The following is a 20,868-nucleotide window of genomic DNA, read 5'->3' as shown; positions in this document are numbered from 1 at the left end:
GGCAGTCATAGGCCCAGAGAGGTGGATCCCCTCATAGATCATCTTGTACGGTAAGAATGCATCCATTTGCCATTTCTTGATTAAGGATGTGTTCTGGATTTTAACTGTCTTTTCGATGGAAGGAGGTTTTCAGAATCTGTTATGTTTTGAGTTTTTGAACCAGGATGGTTCTGCACCAGAAATATGCAAGACATAAAACTTTTGCACACCCATTCACCATGCACCCAGATATTTCCTTGAACTCAGTGTTCAGGATTTCCTGTTGCTAGGCCTTACTTTGCAGTTAAAAATCTACTTTTTGTCTTTACCAAGTGTTCAGTTTATGCCCTCCTTTGTCTAGACTGAGCGAGTAGCTCCCTGGTTCCATAGTTTGATAAGTTAATAATCATAAGAAACCAGGCTTATGCCCTGCTTTAGGTGCTGGAAATCACTGTAAGATGTTCTTCGTGTTTCACTGTTGCAGTCATTACATTTGGGTAATCTGCTGGCAGGTTGCCCTCAGTCGGCCTGAATAACAAAATCTTGAGTCCTGCGTCGGTTGTTGTCTCCTCTTCCATGACGTCAGGGGTATAAAACATGCAGCCGACGCCATTTTATTCAGTCTTTCTTGCCGTGCGGTGCCCGAAGCAGAAGCAGTTCACAAGTGCCGGTCGTCCGACTCCTGAAATTTTCACATTCGAGTTTCAGAACCAAAGTCTTCAAACTAAAGCTAAGTACCCCGTTGGGGAAACTTTTTCTTGCTTCTTACCGATGTCAGTAAAAGTCAATAATTGCATTACTTGTGGGAAGCAAATACCTCATAAAGATTTTCATTTGTACTGTATTCCCTGCCTAGACCCAGATCACAATGTGCCTTGCTGTCGGTTTCATGCTAGATTTAACCAACTCACTATTAAGCGTCAGTATATTTTTGTTTCTAAATATTTTGGTTCAAGATTTAATTATCCTGAAATATCGTCGGTTAGCAATCCGACTACCGGAGTTCACAAAAAATGCAAAGAAGAAGACAGCAGACCGTCGAGGTCCAAAACAGATGACGAAGCTTCTAAGCCAGTCGCCGGTTCGCCGGTACTCAGTGAGGCGCTTTCGCAGCCCCTGATACCCGCTACATTTGAGTCGCAGGCCTCTACCGAGACCCATTCGGAGTCCAGTATGCCGCGAGATTCTCAGAGTATTGAACCCGCAGATGTCTCTCCCTTGGATGGGTCCGGAGCCGCTGAGCAGGCACTGGCTTCTGAGGGTGTTTTCAGGCCTCAACATTTTTATATTAAACCGACGCCAGCCTCAAAAACAAAGTCAAAAACATCTTCTATGTCTAAAAGACCAATGCAAGAGCCACGTGCTCAGGCCCCTATGCCTAAAAAACAGATGATCAAAATGGCTGAGGATTTAATTACCTTGATCAGGGGTTCCCAACCTCCCCCTGCTAAGAGGCCTAGGCAAGGCACTGATTATGAATCTTCAGATCAGGTTTTCATTTCTTCTGATTCCTCTTCTCATCAGGAATTTTCTATTTCACCCTATGAGGATTCTGATGCAGAGGAATCCATCCCATCTGCATCCTCCTCCTGAAGATTACTCTTTTGGAGAAACTTTGCATACTTTAAGAGAACATTTTCACTGGGAGAGTCAGGACTTCTCTGAATCAAAAAAGAGGCTTAGGGATTTCCTTCTTCTTCCTCAGCATAGGCCTTTGGCAATACCTCCTGTATTAGACATTGTTGATATGTCTTTGGAATCAAGCATGGCTCCTGATTCCCTACCTCCAGCTCCTAGTAAACCAGACAGATATTACAGGGTTCCTGACTCCCGCAAATTTCTTTTCAAAAATCCTGCTGCTGATCCTGAGACTATTTCTCAGGGTCCCAAGGGTGTAAAGGCCTCTGCAGCCAAAAATCCTACCCCCTCTGACAGACATTCCAGGGCGCTGGATAGATGGGGAAAGAAGGTTTATACATCTGCAACCTTGGCAATCAGGGCCTTAAACTGCCAGTTTCATGTGCTTAAATATCAACAGCATTTTATGGGCTTACTGAAACAGAAAATGATGTTGATTTCTGATTGTGTGGAAAATAGAGTTACAGGAATTATTGCATTCAGCAGAACAGGTTGGAAAGCATACTTTGCAATGTGGTTTTGATTCCTTGGAGGCCTCTTGTAGGGCTGCCGTTACTGGATCTGTGATTTAGAAGGCATGCCTGGCTCAAGGAGCAAAATCTGCCTGATCATGTTAAAGCTAAATTGTTGGATGCCCCTTTACAGCATGATACTCTGTTTGGTAATAAGGCAGAAGAGGTTTTAAAGAAAATGGAAAGTCAAAGCTTAATTTATGCAAACTGTAAAAGATTTCTTGCAACTGCAGCCACCCAGGTTCAGTAGACACTAAAAATTGGTCCTTTCCTGTGTCCAACAGAGCCACTCAAGGCAAATCCAGGTGCTCAAAAGGCTCCAGATACCAATCACAGGGTTCTTACAGGTCAAAGCAATGGGGTGCCTCCACCTCCAAAACTGGAGGAAACAAAGCTTTGTTATACATATACATATACATTTTACAACTGTATATGTTTATGTTGAATTGTGTTAGACATCTAATATGATTTATGCTTTATTATTGGATGTTACTATGGCATGCTAGCATTTGTATGCACCAAGTTGTTTTTAGTATAATAGTATGTATGGTCTATTTGCATAGCTGCACCTTGTTCACTAATGTTCATGTAATTGTGTTGTGTGTAGACAGCTCATACTAGTGTCTAAATTATTTCTATATAATTGTGCTGTTACTGGTGGATAGAATCCCATTAGAGAACCACGACAGATTGCTGCTCGCTATATTTTTATCTGTGACTGCATAACTGTCTGGGGGGTTTTTTCTAATGTTCTTCCAATTGGCTTAGTATCTGCATATACTAAGTAGTTGGTTCAAGACATTGTCCTGCATGTAGTAGCTATTTGCTCAGTGTGTTTTTTATAATCTTTATAATATATATTTACCATCTCAAAATTGCTTACTCCTCTCTGTACTCTTCTTTTCTAGACCTAACACCACTCTTAAGTATTCAACTGCGGTACCACCTTTAACATTCTTGTAAGAAAAGCGCAGTCCATGTCTGAACTGTCTGCAAACAGCTACAGTTAACTTCGAGTATGTGTCTACCTGTTTGAGCCAATATTCATTTTCCCCTGGAGAGCACTCTGCTTTGGCTTGTAAGCAGCCCCCACCACACACACACACACACACACACACACACACATCTTCCACTTTCTCTTATTCCCTTCTGTTAGCAAATAGTATCCATAACTGATCAATACTGTGTGTTTAATTTAAACTATGACCACAGTAGCCTACTGATACAAGGTTATCCTGTTTTTCCACCTGAGAAATTAAGAAATGACTTAAAGTTTCAGAGCAGTCCTTGGTCAATTGTGATTGTTTCTTAACACATACTTGTCTTTGCTTTGTGATTGTTTCCAGCCCTCTCATTCGAGCAACTAACAGGGTCTCTACCCGCTTCGCTCCCCACCCTGCCCCCGGGTCTCTACCCACTTCGCTCCCCACCCTGCCCCCCTATTCCCTCCCACCCCCAGTGGTCCCACCTTTATTTGCACTCAAACCCCCCCCCCATCTTTCCAATAGCCAACCACAGCGCTAACCCAACACTACCTCCTCCATCTTCCCACTACTACCACACCTCCTCAACTAACATGTACAAGCATACCTTTCCTATGCTCACTGCATGCACTCTCCTTGCATATCTTACATCCTACCAAAGCTCCATCATTCCCCCACTCAACCACTACCACTGTACTACTACTCACACCACCACTCATGTCTCACCCACACACAGCTCCCCTCCCACCAGGTCAAGAACCATCCCTATGCACCCCCCACATATTCTACCAACTATATTACTCAAACATAAAGCTTCCCTACAACTTAACATAGTAACCCTCCCACCATACCTATTACCCACAGAGGACAATCATAAAGTTTCCCTTGTAAACAAACACATTCAAAAACTGAGAAAACTAATAATCTCATGCACATCAAAATTAGCCCTAAGCGGAGACATCCACCCCAACCCTGGCCCTACCATCTCCAACCCTAATCCTCATAATCAGACTAGAAACCACAACTTCTCCCATATTACAGCCAATAGAAAGCCAAGTGACTTCCTTCTACTAAGCCTAAATATTAGAAGTATATCCAACAAAGTCCATGAACTCCATGCCACCATAGACTTGTACTCCCCAGATAAAGTCATCCTGACAGAAACCTGGCTAAAACCTCACATTACCAGTGAGCAAATACTCCCTACAGGTTACGGTATACTAAGAGTAGACCGGCTAAACAAAAAAGGAGGTGGTGTAGCTATAATATTTAAACAGCATCTAAACATCCAGATCTTAAAATCATCAGCTCCACAAATAAGCAGTTAGAAATAATATATACCAACCTCACAATTAACCAAAATAAAACCATCAACATAATTGGATGCTACTTCCTACCTGGCCAAAACATCCCTCCACTAGAAAACCTCCTAAGCTGGTCTACCCACCATCTCCCCCAAGAAACTATCATCTTAGGTGATTTCAATATTGACTGGCAATCCTGTTCTGGCAACAATCCAACCCATCATATACACCTTCATGGCTTCACCCAACTAGTCCAGTCACCAACCAGAATAAATAAAAACTCCAGCAAGCACACTACCCTGGATTGGATACTAGTCAGTAAGAGCCCCCAGTCATATATAACAGGCTGCTTATCAGATAGCCTCAGTGATCACTCCCCAACATTCCTACTCAAAAAATACCTATACCAAGCTAAACCTGTCATCTGCTGTTAAATACGTAAAAAACTAAACTTTAACCCACTCACATTCATCTCATCCCTCAAAGAATGTAACTGGCATCCTCTAAAGTACCTCAGTCTAGATGACGCAGTTGAATTTTTTAATACTACCTTCCTGAACATTCTTAATTACCATGCCCCCATAAGATTTTCCAGAACCAAAGCACAACCTTCCCCATGGCTACAGAAAACCACTAAGTCAGAAATGAAAAACAGGGATAAAGCCTGGGAGCACTGGCGCAAAACCAAAACCCCCTCAGCTAGACAGAAATTCCTAGAACTACGCAATAGAGTCAAAAAGCTAATAAAACAGGACAAATTCCAATACTACCAGTCTGCCCTGGACTCCTGACAACACAGCCCCAAACAATTCTGGTCCTCCATAAACTCCATCCTCCACCCAGGTAAAGTCAGTACCCCTCCTCCTAACATCCCTCACTCCTCAGAAAATATTGCTACCCCATTCAACACACACTTCACCCAAACCATACTATCACTAGCTAAACAACACAACCCCCCTCCCATCCAACCCACACCTTCAACTAGTAATCTCCCCACTGCCTTCTCTTTTTCTCATGTACCTACCTCCAACATAAAAAAACTCTAACTAAACTTAAACCCACCAAATTAGCAGCAGACAACCTCCCAAGTGAATACCTACAAATCGCAGCTGATGCTCTGGCCTACCCAGTATCCATCTTGATTAACCAATCTCTGTCAGAAAGTTACATTCCCACACTGTGGAAAGTATCATATATAATTCCCCTCCACAAAGGCGGACCCTCCGCAGAACTAACCAATTACCGCCCCATAGCTATTCTCTCTCCACTCTCCAAAATACTAGAGAGATGCATACACTCTCCTGTCTCAGACTACCTCCTTACTAACAACCTCCATTCCAGTACTCAGCATGGTTTCCGACCAAACCATAGCACCACCACTGCCTTACTCTCCTTTACTAACACTATCCTTCAGCATAAAAACAATGGCTATCTTTCCTCTGCTACTTTCCTAGACCTATCTAAAGCATTTGACATGGTCCCACACAAACAACTTATCTCTGTCCTCAATTACCTATCCTTCTCACAATCCGTCACCAACTGGTTTCAGAGTTACCTGTCTGACCGCCAACAATCCGTTGTATGGCAGAATGACACATCTCCCCAATTACCTGTCTCCATAGGGGTTCCCCAAGGATCCATCCTTGGACCCCTACTCTTCTCTGTTTACACCAATAATCTAGCCTCTGCCACCAAACATGGCACACACTCATACAATACGCAGATGACTCGATCATCATCTTCTCAGCCCAGTCCCTACCCAAACTGCAAAAAGTCACACAGGAAGCCTTTTCCTCTGTTGAAACATGGTTATCCGATGCCCAATTAATACTCAACCCAAACAAAACTAAACTACTCCTCTTCCAACCCACCAAACATACTGAAAACAACTCTGACTTTAACATCACAGCAAAAGACAACGCCACTATATACCCAACTGAACACACCAAATTACTAGGAGTGGAAATAGACAATAAACTAAAATTTGACATTCACAGATCCATGACCATAAAAAAATCCACAAAAAACTAGGAGCGTTATACAGAAATAAGCAATTTCTCACCAAAGCAGCAAAGATTTCAATAGCAAATTCCCACCTTATCTCCACCCTACTTTATGCCTCTACAATATATACCAACCTAAGGCAATGTGATCTAAACAAGCTAGAGACCTGCTACAACAAAATCACCAAATTCGCCACAGGGGCATCCTACCGTAGTCACCACTGTCTCTCACTTGCTGAACTGGGCTGGCTTGAACTCCCTCACCTCCTTCAGTGGTATCAACTCTCACTCGCCCACAAACTAGTAAACCATCCACTAAATGTCCCATCCCTCCAGAATCTACTCCAACCCTATCGCACCACCAGACCACTAAGATCCAGCAGCAAAAATCACTTGCAGATCACTAAAGCCAATAACTCTGCTGGTGAAGCACTATTCTCTTGTGCCATAGCCAAGTTATGGAACTCACTCCCACCCACAATAACCTCCGTACCATCATGCACCCACTTCAAAACTTTACTAAAAGTGCACCTAAAAACATGCTGGCTATGCCCTTGCAACTCCCACTCTAATATCATCCACCCCATCCAACCACTACCTTTCTTTCCACTCCACTAACTACCTTGATTATAGCAAGCTCAGATGCTCATAAGCCTAGTACTTATTATACAGCAGGAACTTATCATTGTAACATTTGTTAATGTCTGTTATGTACTTCACAGATAAAGATTCTAGTTGTCAACTGATGTACTGTGTTCTTCATCTGTAAATATGTTGTAAGTAATTGCTATGTTAAATTGTTAATCGCTATGTAATCCAATGTAACTACTGTCTGTTTATTTTACTGTGGAGCTTTTCTCCCCGGGCCTCCACTGAAAATGGACCTCCGTCCATTCGGACACTCCCGGTCAACAAATTTAAATAAATAAATAAATAAAGCACAGCCCTACAGTAAACAGTCTCAGTGACTTTCCTCTACAATCACCAAGCACTTATCTTTTGGCAGCCCCCTTGGGGAGAAAACTAGCACTTCATGCTCAAAATTGGAAGTTAATTACCCAGGACAAGTGGTATTAAACATAGTATCCCAGGGGTACAGATTTCATTTCCATACTTTGCCAATTCCAAATGGATGGTCAGATCTGCCACAAAACCAGTGGACAGAGGCCCAGAAACAAGTCATGTCCCTCATGGATATGGGGTCTATTCAGCCGGTACCAGAAAAGGAAAAAGGATAAGGTTTTTATTCAAGACTTTTCCTGGTACCCAGAAAAGACGACTAATGGCGTTCAATACTGGACTTATCGATTTTGAACACATTCCTGGACATTCCAAAATTCAAAATGCTGACTTTGCAACAGCTACTGCCTATGCTAGGCATGAATGCTTGGTTAGTAACTCTAGACTTAAGAGGCTTATCTGCATATCCCAATAAGGGAATCATGCAGAAGATACCTCCGCTTCAAAGCAGGTTTTTGCATTACCAATTCTCTGCACTGCCCTTTGGCTTATCTACTGCGCCCAGGGACTTTACAAAGTGCCTGGCACCAGTAATTGCATTCTGCAAAGAAGCATTCAAATTTATCCTTATCTGGACGACTGTCTCATTCAAGCAGAGGACAAGGGCACTCTTCTTCAACATCTGGCATTTGTAAAAAGGCTTCTAGCATGCTTAGGGTACACCATAAACGAAAAGAAAAATCACAACTCGTACCCTCTCAAATAATTACATTCCTGGTTGCAAGATTGAGTACAACTGCCCAGATGGCTTACTTTACGCCAGACAAACAAAGGCAACTGACAACATACTTCAAACAAATTGCAACAAAAACCCAGTTATCTGCAAGACAAATTCTGCAGGCTTTGAGGTTCATGGAATCCTGCATTCTTCTAATTCCATATGCAAGACTGCATATGAGGAAACTTCAGTGGTACTTAAAAAGTTTATGGAGTCAGCATTGTCACAGTCTGGAAACAATGATTCCTCTTATTTCCTGCCTACAACAGGAGTTTATTTGGTGGGCAGAGACATGTCACCAGAACAAAGGACTGTCATTCACTCTACCCCCTGCCACTCAAACCCTAACTACAGACGCATCAGACTGTGCTTGGGGGGAAGGGGGGGCACCTGGCAGGGAGATGCATTCAGGGCAAATGGAGCCCAAACCAAATGCATCTGCATATCAACCAGAAAGAGATGCTAGCTGTTCAGAATGCTGACAGCCTTCAAGGACTTACTTCATCCAGGACAACTACTGATAAAGACAGACAACACCACAGTTACGTGGTACATAAACAAGCACATTCCTACCCCCTTTGCAGACTAGCCATGGCCTTGTGGAACACAGCCTTGACTTACCAAATACATCTTCAAGCTCAATTCCTGCCAGGTATTGGTCTCCCTATACTCATCACTCATCAGACCAATGATTGAGTACAATGCCCCATTCGGAATGTATCTGACCCGACACTTGCAGCAGCTGGAGAGGCCACAAAAGTTCCTCACCAAAAGGATAAAGGGTCTCAAACATCTGTCCTATGCTGCCCGACTGAAAGAACTCCAGCTCTATTCAGTCGCACCGCTGCTCAGAGGTGACCTTTGCCTAACATACAAGGCCATGTCAAACCCAGATTTGATGAATATGCTTCACCTCAAAAATCTAGATCCGTCAGAGCCACAAGGGCGGAGACTTAAACCTCGACACGGCTATTAATAGGACGTGCTGGAGGGATAGATTCATCACCCAAAGACTCCCTATGCTGTGGAATAAAATCCCGGTATATGTGAGGCAGAGCACCTCGCTGGCCTTGTTCAAGAGAAATCTTGACCAATGGATAGGAGATCGCAGATATACCCCAGGGATTACCTCAGTGTCACTGCTCAACAGAGGCACAGCAAAATAATGGGTATAGTTCCCCATACTAAAGGGGTGGCGTAAGCCACAAAACAATGGGCTAGGCTTGTAAATGCCCTCGGGCAGATAGCCTAGTATGAACCTATGAACCTATGAAAACAAAATACTCTGGCAGACGACCTAAGCAGAAATCTTATGGACCCGCATGAATGGAAACTGGATCCACAAATCTTCAGCATGTTAACACAGAAATGGGAGCCCAGACATAGATCTATTTGCCTGTCCCCAAAATTATCAGTTGGACAAATTCTGCACAAGAACCCATCACAAAAAAGCATGTAAAGTGGATGCCCTATCCTTCAGCTGGAAAAACCTATAAGTCTATGCCTTTCCCCCTCTGCCTCTATTCTCCAAGGTCTTACTAAAAGTCAGACAGGAAAAACCAAAAATGATCCTAGTTGCTCCGGACTGGCCTCGCCAGCACTGGTACCCACTTCTAAGGAATATGTCTCCACTTCCTCCATGGTACTTGCCTCATATACCTCATCTATTGTCCCAGCAGAACAATCAAATTTTGCACACTCAGCTCCAAACTCTGAATCTTGCAGCATGGCTGATCAAGTAATTATTCAAACACCACCTCTCAGTAAATCTGCGATGGATGTCATTTTGGAAGCCAGAAGGCCTAGTACTAGAAAATCTTATGCTGATAAATGGAAGAGATTCTGTGCTTGGAATGAAGTACAAGGAACAGACACAGCAAAGCCCAATATTCCTCATATTTTACAATATTTGACTGAGATGCTTGACAAGGGCCTATCTTTTTGTTCAATAAAAATCCATGCCTCTGCCATCTTGGCTCATTACAACACAGAGCCTCCCCTCTTTTCTCATCCTCTGCTTAAACAGCATCTTAGAGGGGCCAAAAATTTAAGGTCTCCCAGAAGACCACCAACTCTTGCATGGACCTAAATTTTGTGCTGGAAAAACTCACCCTGCCTCCTTTTGAACCAGCACCTACTGCGGATATAAAATTTCTGTCTTGGAAAACAGCTTTTCTCTTGGCAGTCACTTCAGCAAGAAGGGTTTCAGAACTGCAGGCTCTCATGGAAGTGGAGCCTTTTATTATATTTTACCCAGACAGTGTGTCCCTCAGGACCAATCCTTCTTTTACGCCTAAGGTGGTATCCAGTGTGGCTCTTAACCAGACCATTCACCTGCCAACATTTTACCCAAATCCGCAGAACAAGGTGGAGCGAATTCTGCATTCATTGGATGTACACAGACAACTAAGATTCTACTTAAACAGGACCAAATCTCTAAGAAAGTCTGAGCAACTACTGGTAGCATTTGCTGCAGGGTCAGAGGGGAAGGCTATATCAAAGCAGACTATTTCTAAGTGGATAAGCCACTGCATTAGTTTCTGCTATTTGCACCATGGTAAACCTATGCCCAAGGGAATCAGATCACATTCCATCAGGGCTGCCTCTACTTCAGCAGCTTTTCTCAGTGGGGTTCCAACCAAAGACATTCTAGAAGCTGCTACTTGGAGCTCTGTTCATACCTTCACAAAGCATTATCATTTGCCTCTCTTCTCCATATCCTGGGCAGGCTTTGCCACTGCAGTTCTGCAGGGCCTTATAGCCGCTACTAATGCTGTTTAGTGCCATCCATAGCTTTGGGATTCTACTCAAATGTAATGACTACAACAGTGAAACACAAAGAACATAGTACAGTTGTGTACACTTACCATAAATGTAGATGTTGGAGTGTATTCACTGTTGCAGTCCGGGTTACCCACCCACCACCCCCCTTTCTATACCTTTTCTTTCCTTCATTATACACTAAAGCCTTTGTGGTGCATTTGCTTTTAGATGAAGGTAAAGTTTATGTTTCTAAAAGTGCATTCATATATATTTCTGTTTATTTTTTAATATAAATATATATATATGTATGTGTGTGTGTATATATGTATATATATATATATATATATATATATATATATATATATATATATATATATATATATAAATATATAAATATTTGCTCCCCATTTAGGGGGCATCTGGGGCAAGAAAAACTGAATAAAATGGCATTGGCTGCATGTTTTATACCCCTGACGACCTGATGTCATGGAAGAGGAGACAGCAACTGACGCAGGACCCAAGAGTTTGTTATTCAGGCCAACTGAGGGCAACCTGCCAGCAGATTACCCAAATGTAATGACTGCAACAGTGAATACACTCGAACATCTAGATTTATGGTAAGTGTACACAACTGTACTTTTTCCTGAATCACAGATTACCTCTTTTTGGCAGATTCCATTCCTGGGACTCATTTCATGGTGTGAGTAGCCTAGGGACCTTATCCAGTCCTTAAACCACAATGCTTCTTTATTTTTGAGTGGAACCAATTGTATCATATGGTAGCAGCTATCCTGACATTGTCTTTTGCCAAGCTTTATATCAGGATGTTGCATTTCAAATGCATTGGAACTAATACACTTGTCTCTCTTCAGGTCATGGCATCTGTGAGTACATTATTTTACTGTTTTTTTCTTTGGCTGGCAATCTTGCTAACCGTACTACAAGGATTTTTTCCTTCTCTCTCAAGCAAATACTGATGGCAGACATAACACTGCTCTGATGGATAGCAGATTTTGGCCAGTTGTAAATATAGATGATACGGATTCCTTCCCAGCAAAAGTTGCGCATCTGTATTCAACAATTCATTGCGGCATGCATGCCTGTCCAAGCCTTCTGTCTACATTTATGGAAGCATGTGCACACACACACACACTGTGATAACACCATGGTCATTGATATAGTAAAGGATCAACTCACCCTTCCTCATTTTGAAGACAGTTTTCTTCTGAACATATTAGAGCCTAGTTCGACTGTCATCTCAGTACATCCTGTTGAATCAGTGCAGTCTGCTTTACACCATCAGAAAGTGCACCAGTCTAAGGTGTGAGTGGGAAATTTCCCAGATGCTATTATTCATCATCTTGGAAGACTGGAGCACGTCTCACAATTGCCTTTCACAGTATCTCTGTGTATTATGTTGTGACCATATGTCTATCTAAAGCAAGATCCTGGGAGACAGAGAAAAAATAATTTGACCTCTCTTATGGAAAGCAAGGTTCATCTATGACTTCTTACCCTTTTGAATCATTTAGAGATCTTCCTCTTTGCTGCAGAAGCAAGGTACTGGGCACCAAAAAATAAGCCCTTCTTGTTGTATGAAGAGGTACAGGTTTGCAAACATTTACATGGTTTCATGCCAGAAGGCACTTACTCATGTGTCTCTTGTGTAGTATTTAATGTTCATGTTTTCACACTGGAAAGTAGACCCATGATGATATATTTGATGGCAAGATGAATCGGCATAAGGTTTTTAAATTATATATGCACAGTCCTTTCTTTAAGAAAAAGTGGTGTGATATTTTGAATAAAATTTGTCAGATTAGTTTAACATATTAACCTCTCTTGCTTATTCCTCTGTTTTAGGTTGGTGATGAACAACAGAGGAAGCAACATAAAGTATTAGCTGAGCGCCATTATAGTAAAGCTGTAAAACTGTTTAACACATTGAATGATGCACCACATGAGCATCTCAGAGTGCAGTTAGAGAGAGTAGCATTTGCAGAGTTCCAAATGACTGGTAAGTTAATCATCATTGAATTATTTTTTTTTAAACAACATAAACTTAACTTCTGCTGCTAGTACCATTTTTTTAAAGAACATAAACTTAACTTCTGTTGCTAGTACCAATGCAACTTGCAGTAATTCATGTACTGAGTTTAATTTTATACCTCAGTAGAGCCAAAACTGGGATAAAACACTTTTTTTTTTTTACAGAGGATTACTGTAGCAGTCAGTATAATAAATGATCTTCTATGCCTGTAGTCTGTCATTGTCTGGCCTGATTTTCAAAAACGTTTAGGTCATTTTTTTTCCCTGACAATATTATCATTAGCACATTGCTGCTTCTCCTGCATCATTTGGTCGATACCTGATTTAAAGGGTGAGTAGGTTACTTGATTGTGAAAAGTTTGCTCAGGATTTATAGTCAAATTTGGTTTGTTTGATAAATTGTATGAAATTCCAGTTATGTAGTTGTCCTTGCTGTAGTAGATGCACAAGTCAAGTGTTAGAGTTGAAGTTTGGTGTTGGAATTTGCATTATAGTTCCAGTTAGGTTCAGCTTTAGGGTTAGGATTATGAGATATACGGGATGTTTTGTCACGCATGTTGAGTGTAAGATAATTTGCTCTCCGTTGTGAATCATGTTGATAGGAAAAAAATTACAATACATAAAACTTTTTGGTTGAATTTGTATTTTAATGGATTTTTTTGTTTGTTTTTCTTGATTTCCATCTTTTTGGATGTAAATATGTTGTCCTCCAAAAAGTAATCTTGACACATATGTAAGTAATAGTGATTTCATGTCTCACCACTTGGAAATAGTTAGCTGTTTTTCTTTTGTAAGCAGATTAATTGTGAGTTGTTTTGAAATACTACCAGTCAGTATTTTTTAGGAAAAATATTTGTTGAATGCGACCATTTGTAGTGATAGTTGTGTAGTAGTGACTTCTCCATGCTATCTGCTGGTATGTGAATAAATGTTGTGATAGGTAAGTAGCCCTTTAAAAGTCTTTTACTTTGAGTGCTTTTTTTGTGGGGATGTAGTACATAAATGTTGATGATTGTGAACTGTCACTTAAAATTTAAGAAAGTCTCTAAGATAAGGCAGTTTAATTTGAAAAAAAATTTTTCAGAAATAGTTAAATCCAAGGGAAACGTGTCAGACAAAAATGAAGAAGCTCAAAAGAAGTGAAAGTGTGTTCTTCAAAAATACTACCTCTGAATTTAAGGAATGCAAAGAGAAGGCTGGCACAGAAAAGGGAGAAAAGGAGAAAGTAATAAAACTTCCTTCTTGTTCTGGTTCTAATGGTAGCACATCTTTAAATTGTGTTTAAGGTCTTTACTTCATAAATGCAAGATACATGGTTTGATTCTAATCTTGCAGTATCGGCTAGGCTTAAAATGACCTTTCAGGGCAGTTAGGCTAGTGTTTACCTACAAGACTACAAATGTTTCTGCTGTGTGAAATGTGCAGACTGTTCAAGTGAAGAAAAGAAACTGGTCACTCAAACTGGTGATAAAGAATTACACAACAGTGACCCAGTTCATAGGACTACAGAGTTCAAAAACATGAGCTCAGTAGATGAAAATAGAGGCATGATATGTCTGAATCATATGTACTATGCTGCATTTAATAAGAAAACTCTAGTTAGATGGGCAAAAGGAAAAAGTTTCTTGACATTTCTTCATTTAGTCCCATTTTATCAGGCTCTTCCCTAAAAAAAAAAAATTTGAGAAAATTAAATGTGATGAAAAAGGCAGCCTTAGTAGGCCTACAGCAAGTGTAAGAAACTAAAATGAACAGAAACAGAGGCAGTTGCATCTTGAGGGGATAAACCAGTTTTACTCCTGAGCCCTTAACTTTGAGTATGGCCTCCCTCTTTGGATGCTGGAATTAAAAGTTATTCATCTACCTCAAGAGAACGTGTTTGATTTGTGTGTTTGTCTGCCCACCACAGAAAATGTAAATATTAGACAAGTGTCATATCAATGTTTTTTTTTTAACCTTCAGCTTCATGGAACTCATGTTTTCTCCAAGGATTCTTACAGTAACGAATCAGTGTTTGGGCAGGCTGAAAGAAAAAAAAATGCCAAGCTGTTCTTTCAAAGATGTCAGTCTGTACACAGCCTTGTCAAGCCTTGTTTCTGATCCATTCCCAATTCCAGAGGCCTTGTCTTTCTCACCTCCTTTTTGTTCTCTGTAATTACAGCTGTTGCACAGAAGGCAAACACGCACGTTCTCACACCTAGTGCCAATTTAGTGTGTCCAATCCACCTACAGCATGTCCTTGGGATGTGGGAGGAAACCCATGTGACCACAGGGAGGACATGCAGACTCCACACAGAAGCCACCCCAGCCGAATATCGACCCAGAGAACCTGTTGGTGTGAGGTGGCAACACTAACCGCTGCACAACAGTGCAGTATTATACCAAATCCAAGTCTCCAGGCTGTGAGCATAACAGAATGGACGATGTCAAGTTGATTCCTAACAACTATTTTCCCCGAGTAATATATTGCTTTTTCTCAGGGAAGCAACATTTCATAATGCAAAGAAGTCCTATATTTTCAAATGGCCAAATCATTCCTTTTGTTGTCAAAAACGAAACTCAGGAAGGATCACTGTAGCAGTAAATTGTAACACATGGGTTTTACCCATCTTTTCCACATCCTGTCATAGCCAGAAATTGTAAGTATTGTCACGGTAAGGTATGAAAATATCAGAGTACCGTCTTGTCTCAAGACTAGACTTTAATGCTCTAATCACACTTGCACTTCTGTCCATTCATTTGATTATTTCAGGAACTTGGATGTTTTAAAAAAAAAAACAGTAAACGTTATAAATTTGGGTAAAAATCAGTTACAGGCTAGTGCTTGCACTGCCTGGATGTTAGCAAAGAAATGGAGAAAGTAAGACAGACTCGAGCAGAAAAGGGGAAAAATGGTACTGTCTGATGCAAGAGCACCTTACAGCTGTTAAGGAAAAAGCAGTTCAGGTATCAGCTTAAGTACAGGAGAGGACTTCCAGTACTTGTGAGGACAAAATAATGAAATGCACCTTTGTGTTTGTAATTCTAGAGAAATCTATAAAGTCAAATGACAAAAGACTGGAAAAAAATAGAAGCTTTAAGTTGCTATTCAGATAAGCTAATTAAACTGCAGAGGTCAGAGGTTGAAATGAAGGAAAGACTGGCTAAGCACTAGGCTTCTAAAGAACTGTTTTAAAAAACAGAGTTAGAGGACAGAGCACAGAGAAAGAAACCTGAGATTTTTTGCTATTCCAAAGGAAATGTAAGAAATAGTTTGCATTAATTTTACGAAAGTACAAATAAGTAACTAGAATGGTGTTCCCCAACAGGATTTGTAATTTGGATGGACAGATCTTGTGTATATTCCAAATCTAGCCATGAGAAAGCAGCTAGTAAAGGTGCAATCATGCCAGCAGTAAGTAACAAAATAGTGACTGAAGGGAAAAATATTAAAAACTGGGGATATCAAAATGATTGTGGAGAATGATTATTCACTGTACACCAGCTGTAAGAGACATGTTTATCCTGTTGGTCAGGAGATATAGAGAAGCTGCTGTGAAATTTAGATTGCCATACCCAACTGCCTTCAAAGTATATTTCCTGGAGGATTAAAGATGTTCTTGGATGCAGAGTAGGCTAAGGAGAAAATAAAAAAATAAAATAAAAGTTTAGCCCAAAAAGAGTGTGCCAGCAAGCTAAAGGGAGGGGATTGTGCCTCCCCCCCCTTAGAGGGACCTTGCCAGTGAAACCTTTTTCAGAAGTGTTTGAGTTGACCCAAAAAAAGCCCAGGAGCTGACTAGAGGATTCAGCAGTACCTTTGATTTGAACCAGGACTGGTGGTGGGAGGTTAAGATGATCAAGAAGACGACCAGCAGCAGTGAGAAACTGGTGAATAAATAGGAGAACTATAAAGCATCATTCTCATCGGATGTAGTTTAGATATATAAATGGTCACTCTACAAGAAGTGGTTGTTTATGGTGTTAAAACTGATGGGAGGAATTTTAAGCATGTACCCCACTTTTACAGTAATGTTTAAGGACACTGAGGAAAAGTAATTGTAATTAAATCAAGTTTTTATTACTTGTATAGTAAATTTCATGATGTGATTTGCATGTGTTTTTTTATTTCAGTTCCTTATAGTGTTTAGTCAAAGGTATTTTAAATGTGTGGTGGGGAAGTTTTATATATGACTGCTACATATGTTAAAGATACAAGTAAGAACATACATTTTTCTTATGTAGTCAAATATTACACTTTAACTTGCTTTTTTCCAACCTTTCTTATGTTGTTAGTTAATATAATGTGATCGTGTGCTGCTGGGGGGTGTAAAGTATATTGAGCATATTATATATAGAATTAAAATATAATTTTGCTCTGTTATACTATTGGCTGTCTAGACTTTAGTTGAAGCTGTAGAAAAGGGATTTTTAGGTACGTACACTTGAAGAGAAAATTTTTCATTAAGGCAAAAAGTATACTGAAAGTATGCAAGTTGTTTTACATCTTTTAGGGGACTACAAATAGCAATCTGTGTAAGTGGGAACAAAGGCTGTGCATTCCTGTTAGTATAGTTAATCCTAACTTTCAAATGTATGTATTGCTTGTAGTTACAGCCATCTGTGCTGGGCAACTACTCCCTGTATGGATGAGTAAAAATTATTTTTAGAAATTGTATGTATTGTGCGTTTGAGAGTTAAAATCTGTTTTCTTAATGTATTTGTATTCCGTTTTTTTCTTTCTTTTTTTTTAGTGCTTTTGTATCAAAGGAAAAAGATTAGGAAAAGGTGACATGGATTCAAATAGAGATGAGGAGGAGGAAAATATAAGATCCGCCTGTCAAACGTAATAGTGTGTTTATGGAAGTTGGAATCATTTAGTCAGACTGTCATGTAGAATATATAGAAGAAATAACTTTTTTATCAGAATGAATGCTTTGCCAATATTAACATGAAATGTAATTGGCCTTCCATGTGCAGGCCAAAAATAGAGTATTGGATTATATCAAGAAGTGTTCGGTACAGATAGCAATTTTACAGAAGATGTGCTTGGATACATATGACTTTGACAAAGAAAGGATTTCAGGGTGAACATTTAGAAGAGTATAAAAAAACAAATGAAAAGAGAAGTAGTAATACAGATTGTAGGAGGGGCGACTCTGAAATTAGTGACAGCAAAGAATAAAAGACAGTGGTAGATTTGTGGTAGTAAGGAGTTATTATCAGGGAAGGAGGGTTATGCTGCCATGTATTTGGAGAATTTTGGAAGAAATAAACTTTCAGCAGGAGATTTTATTTTTGGGAGGGGCTAGAAACCTGATTTGCAGTTGTGAGGATGTATCAGGGAGACCTAGAAGGGGCAATGTAACAAAAGAAATTAGATTTCTGAAGAAGTTTGAGATCATTGGTGTTGAAGATGTATATTTAGGAGGAGGAACCGAGGCAGAAATTGCATATTATTCCTAAAAATGAAATAACTTGGCCAGATTGCTTTTAAATTGTTTCATAAGAGTATGTGTATTTAATTGAAAGCTTTGAGATCCATCCATTAACTAGTCAGACCATGCACCAATAAAGCAAACTTAAGATAATGATGCAGGGTGTAATAATGCAAAAATCATTCACTGACACTTTCCTACATAACCGTTAGAGCAATTTAAAGACTGGATAGTGGATATGACTTAAGAGTTACAAGGGGTGGTAAACATTCAGAAGAGATTGCTAGTGAGTAAGATAAAATGAAGATTAAATGTAATGATGTGATAGAAATGAGAGTGTTAGGGGCTTGAAAAAAGAAGTAATAAGAATTATTTAGAAAGGTTGATAAAGGTTGGAGTACTGGAGGAGAAAGGGAATCTTATAACAAAAAGAAGAGCAAATACCCTGTGGTAAGGTGAACATAAGGGGGTATTTGGATAGCATGCATGAGTTTAGAAGGGTTGCTGTTAATCAACTGTTTTTGATAACTTTAGAATGCAAAAAACTCTTAGCCCAGTGACTCGGGTAAAAGTATAAAGAGTTGTAGCCAAACATAGGGAGCCTATGACAAGAAAAGTAACCTGATCATACAAAGGTATTATAAATATTTTGGAAATATTATGAAAATCTGTACAGAGTAAAGGATTGGGGATACTGAGAAAAGGCACATATAGAAATATTTATGGAAGAATTGATTATGCTTAAGTTAGATGAAGACTGGGATCAACAACTAAGAGGTAAGACAAAAAGAGATGAGATAAAAAGTATGTATAACAGTCAGCTTAGAGTGTTCCAGGAACAAATGGTATTCCTGTGAAGATTATTAGGATCTGGTTAGTTTTTTTTAACATTATGTTAAAGGGAAGGAGTACCAGCACCTCACAAGAAAGATGTGCGGGTTGTATTTCGTAAAGAGGATACCTTTCATACCATGATTATAAAGAGGTAAAGCTTGGGCACACTACCAAACCAACAAAAGCCAAACCACTCTAGATACTTACTGGCAACTTAGAAATAAAGCCCAGAAATCGGTCAAAAATGATAAAAAGTCCTTTTACATTGTGACACAAAACAAGTATAAAAACAACCCTAAACTAACTAAACTGGCTTGAGTTACCCAAGTATCTAACTCTCATCCAACTTAACTATGGCTAATGATGTAATATACCAGCCTGACAAGTGTCCAGCACTATGTAATCTACTTCAGCTTCAGTCTAACAGGCAACACTTGAGATCTTACAAGCTCCTATTACAAGTCACAAAACCTAACAATCTCTTTGGAGATGCTCTCTAGTTTAATCGAATCCCCATGATTTGGAACTTAATCCCCAGCACGTCTTAACCACTGCTAATCCCTCACAGTTCAAAATACTTCTAAAGTCCCATGTATTTATTTCTTAGATCTGCTCTTGTATAACTCCTGGCTGAATATTATAACGTCTTGTCCGTCTCCTGATTTACATATTACTGTATTTGTTTCTTATGCATACCTTAACTGTTAGCTGGATTCCCTGCTAGTGTCACTGGGGTTGCTCCTTTGTTCTGTCATATATCCAAGCCAGAGTGACCACAGATGCTACCCAGCTAGGGGGGGCATTTCGTGGGAAAGACTAGTACAAGGTAGGTGGTCTACAGCAGAGGCCCGTCATCTTCTCGTCAGTGTCCTTGAGATGAGAGCAGTTGCTCTAACATTGCAGACTTTTCAGGATTCCCTCCCCATGGGTGCAATTTCTTTCAAAACAGACATTTCAGATCTTACCCATTGTGTCAAGAGGCAAAGGAGGTTTGGCAATGGGCAGTTTGTTCCCACAACTTTCTGATACCAACATACATCCTAGGAAAGTCCAGTGTTATAGCAGACAAACTGAGCGGGTCCATTCTTCTTCCTAATGAGTGGTCCCAAAATCCAACACTGGCAAAACAGACTTTTCAGCCACTGGGGTTGACTTTGCTGTGATCTGTATGCTACTTCCTCCAACACCAAGTACATCAGATGTCCTTCTATTCAGTGTTGCAGTATTCTTTGCATGTAGGAAGTCCTATTCCCAAATGACCCGACATCCAGACAGTATACAACTGCAAGGTACGTGGGACGTCACACATATACAATCCTCAGAACTTTTCTGCCACCATTCAGAACGCTTGACTTGTATGTTGGTCTGCTGCTTGATTCCATTGGTTATTGCCAGCTCTTAGATAAGTGCCCCGTTGGGGATTTATTTCATTGCTACTGTCTTTTGTAATTAGTTCATGTCATCCAGGAAGGGCAAGTGTACGTGTGGATGCCAGATTTTACATAAAGATAGCCACAGCCTTTGTCTTTTCTGCCTAGGCCCTAATCATGACCATCATTCTTGTTCCATTTGTCAGGTCTTTGTTCCTAAAACTTTGCATAGCCAACTTTTCTCTCTAAATCTCTACTTGGAGAATCAGTGTCTTAAACAT

General features: G+C 40.2%; 1 protein-coding gene across 1 annotated transcript in view; it reads left to right on the top strand.

Moving 5' to 3' along the window:
* The window catches only part of EDRF1 (erythroid differentiation regulatory factor 1), a 1,512,804-nt gene that overhangs the window by 1,244,583 nt on the left and 247,353 nt on the right, over positions 1-20,868 (top strand). Inside the window, exon 19 of the mRNA XM_044055563.1 lies at positions 12,784-12,937. Coding sequence (XP_043911498.1) covers positions 12,784-12,937 — 154 coding nt within the window. The remainder of the gene's footprint in view (positions 1-12,783; positions 12,938-20,868) is intronic.

This window comes from Protopterus annectens, chromosome 14.part0 (genome assembly GCF_019279795.1).
Source record: "Protopterus annectens isolate FY-2018-M chromosome 14.part0, PAN1.0, whole genome shotgun sequence".
Taxonomy (NCBI): domain Eukaryota; kingdom Metazoa; phylum Chordata; order Ceratodontiformes; family Protopteridae; genus Protopterus; species Protopterus annectens.
The sequence above is the reverse complement of the archived record's forward strand: the minus strand, read 5'-3'. Positions and strand labels throughout refer to the sequence as shown.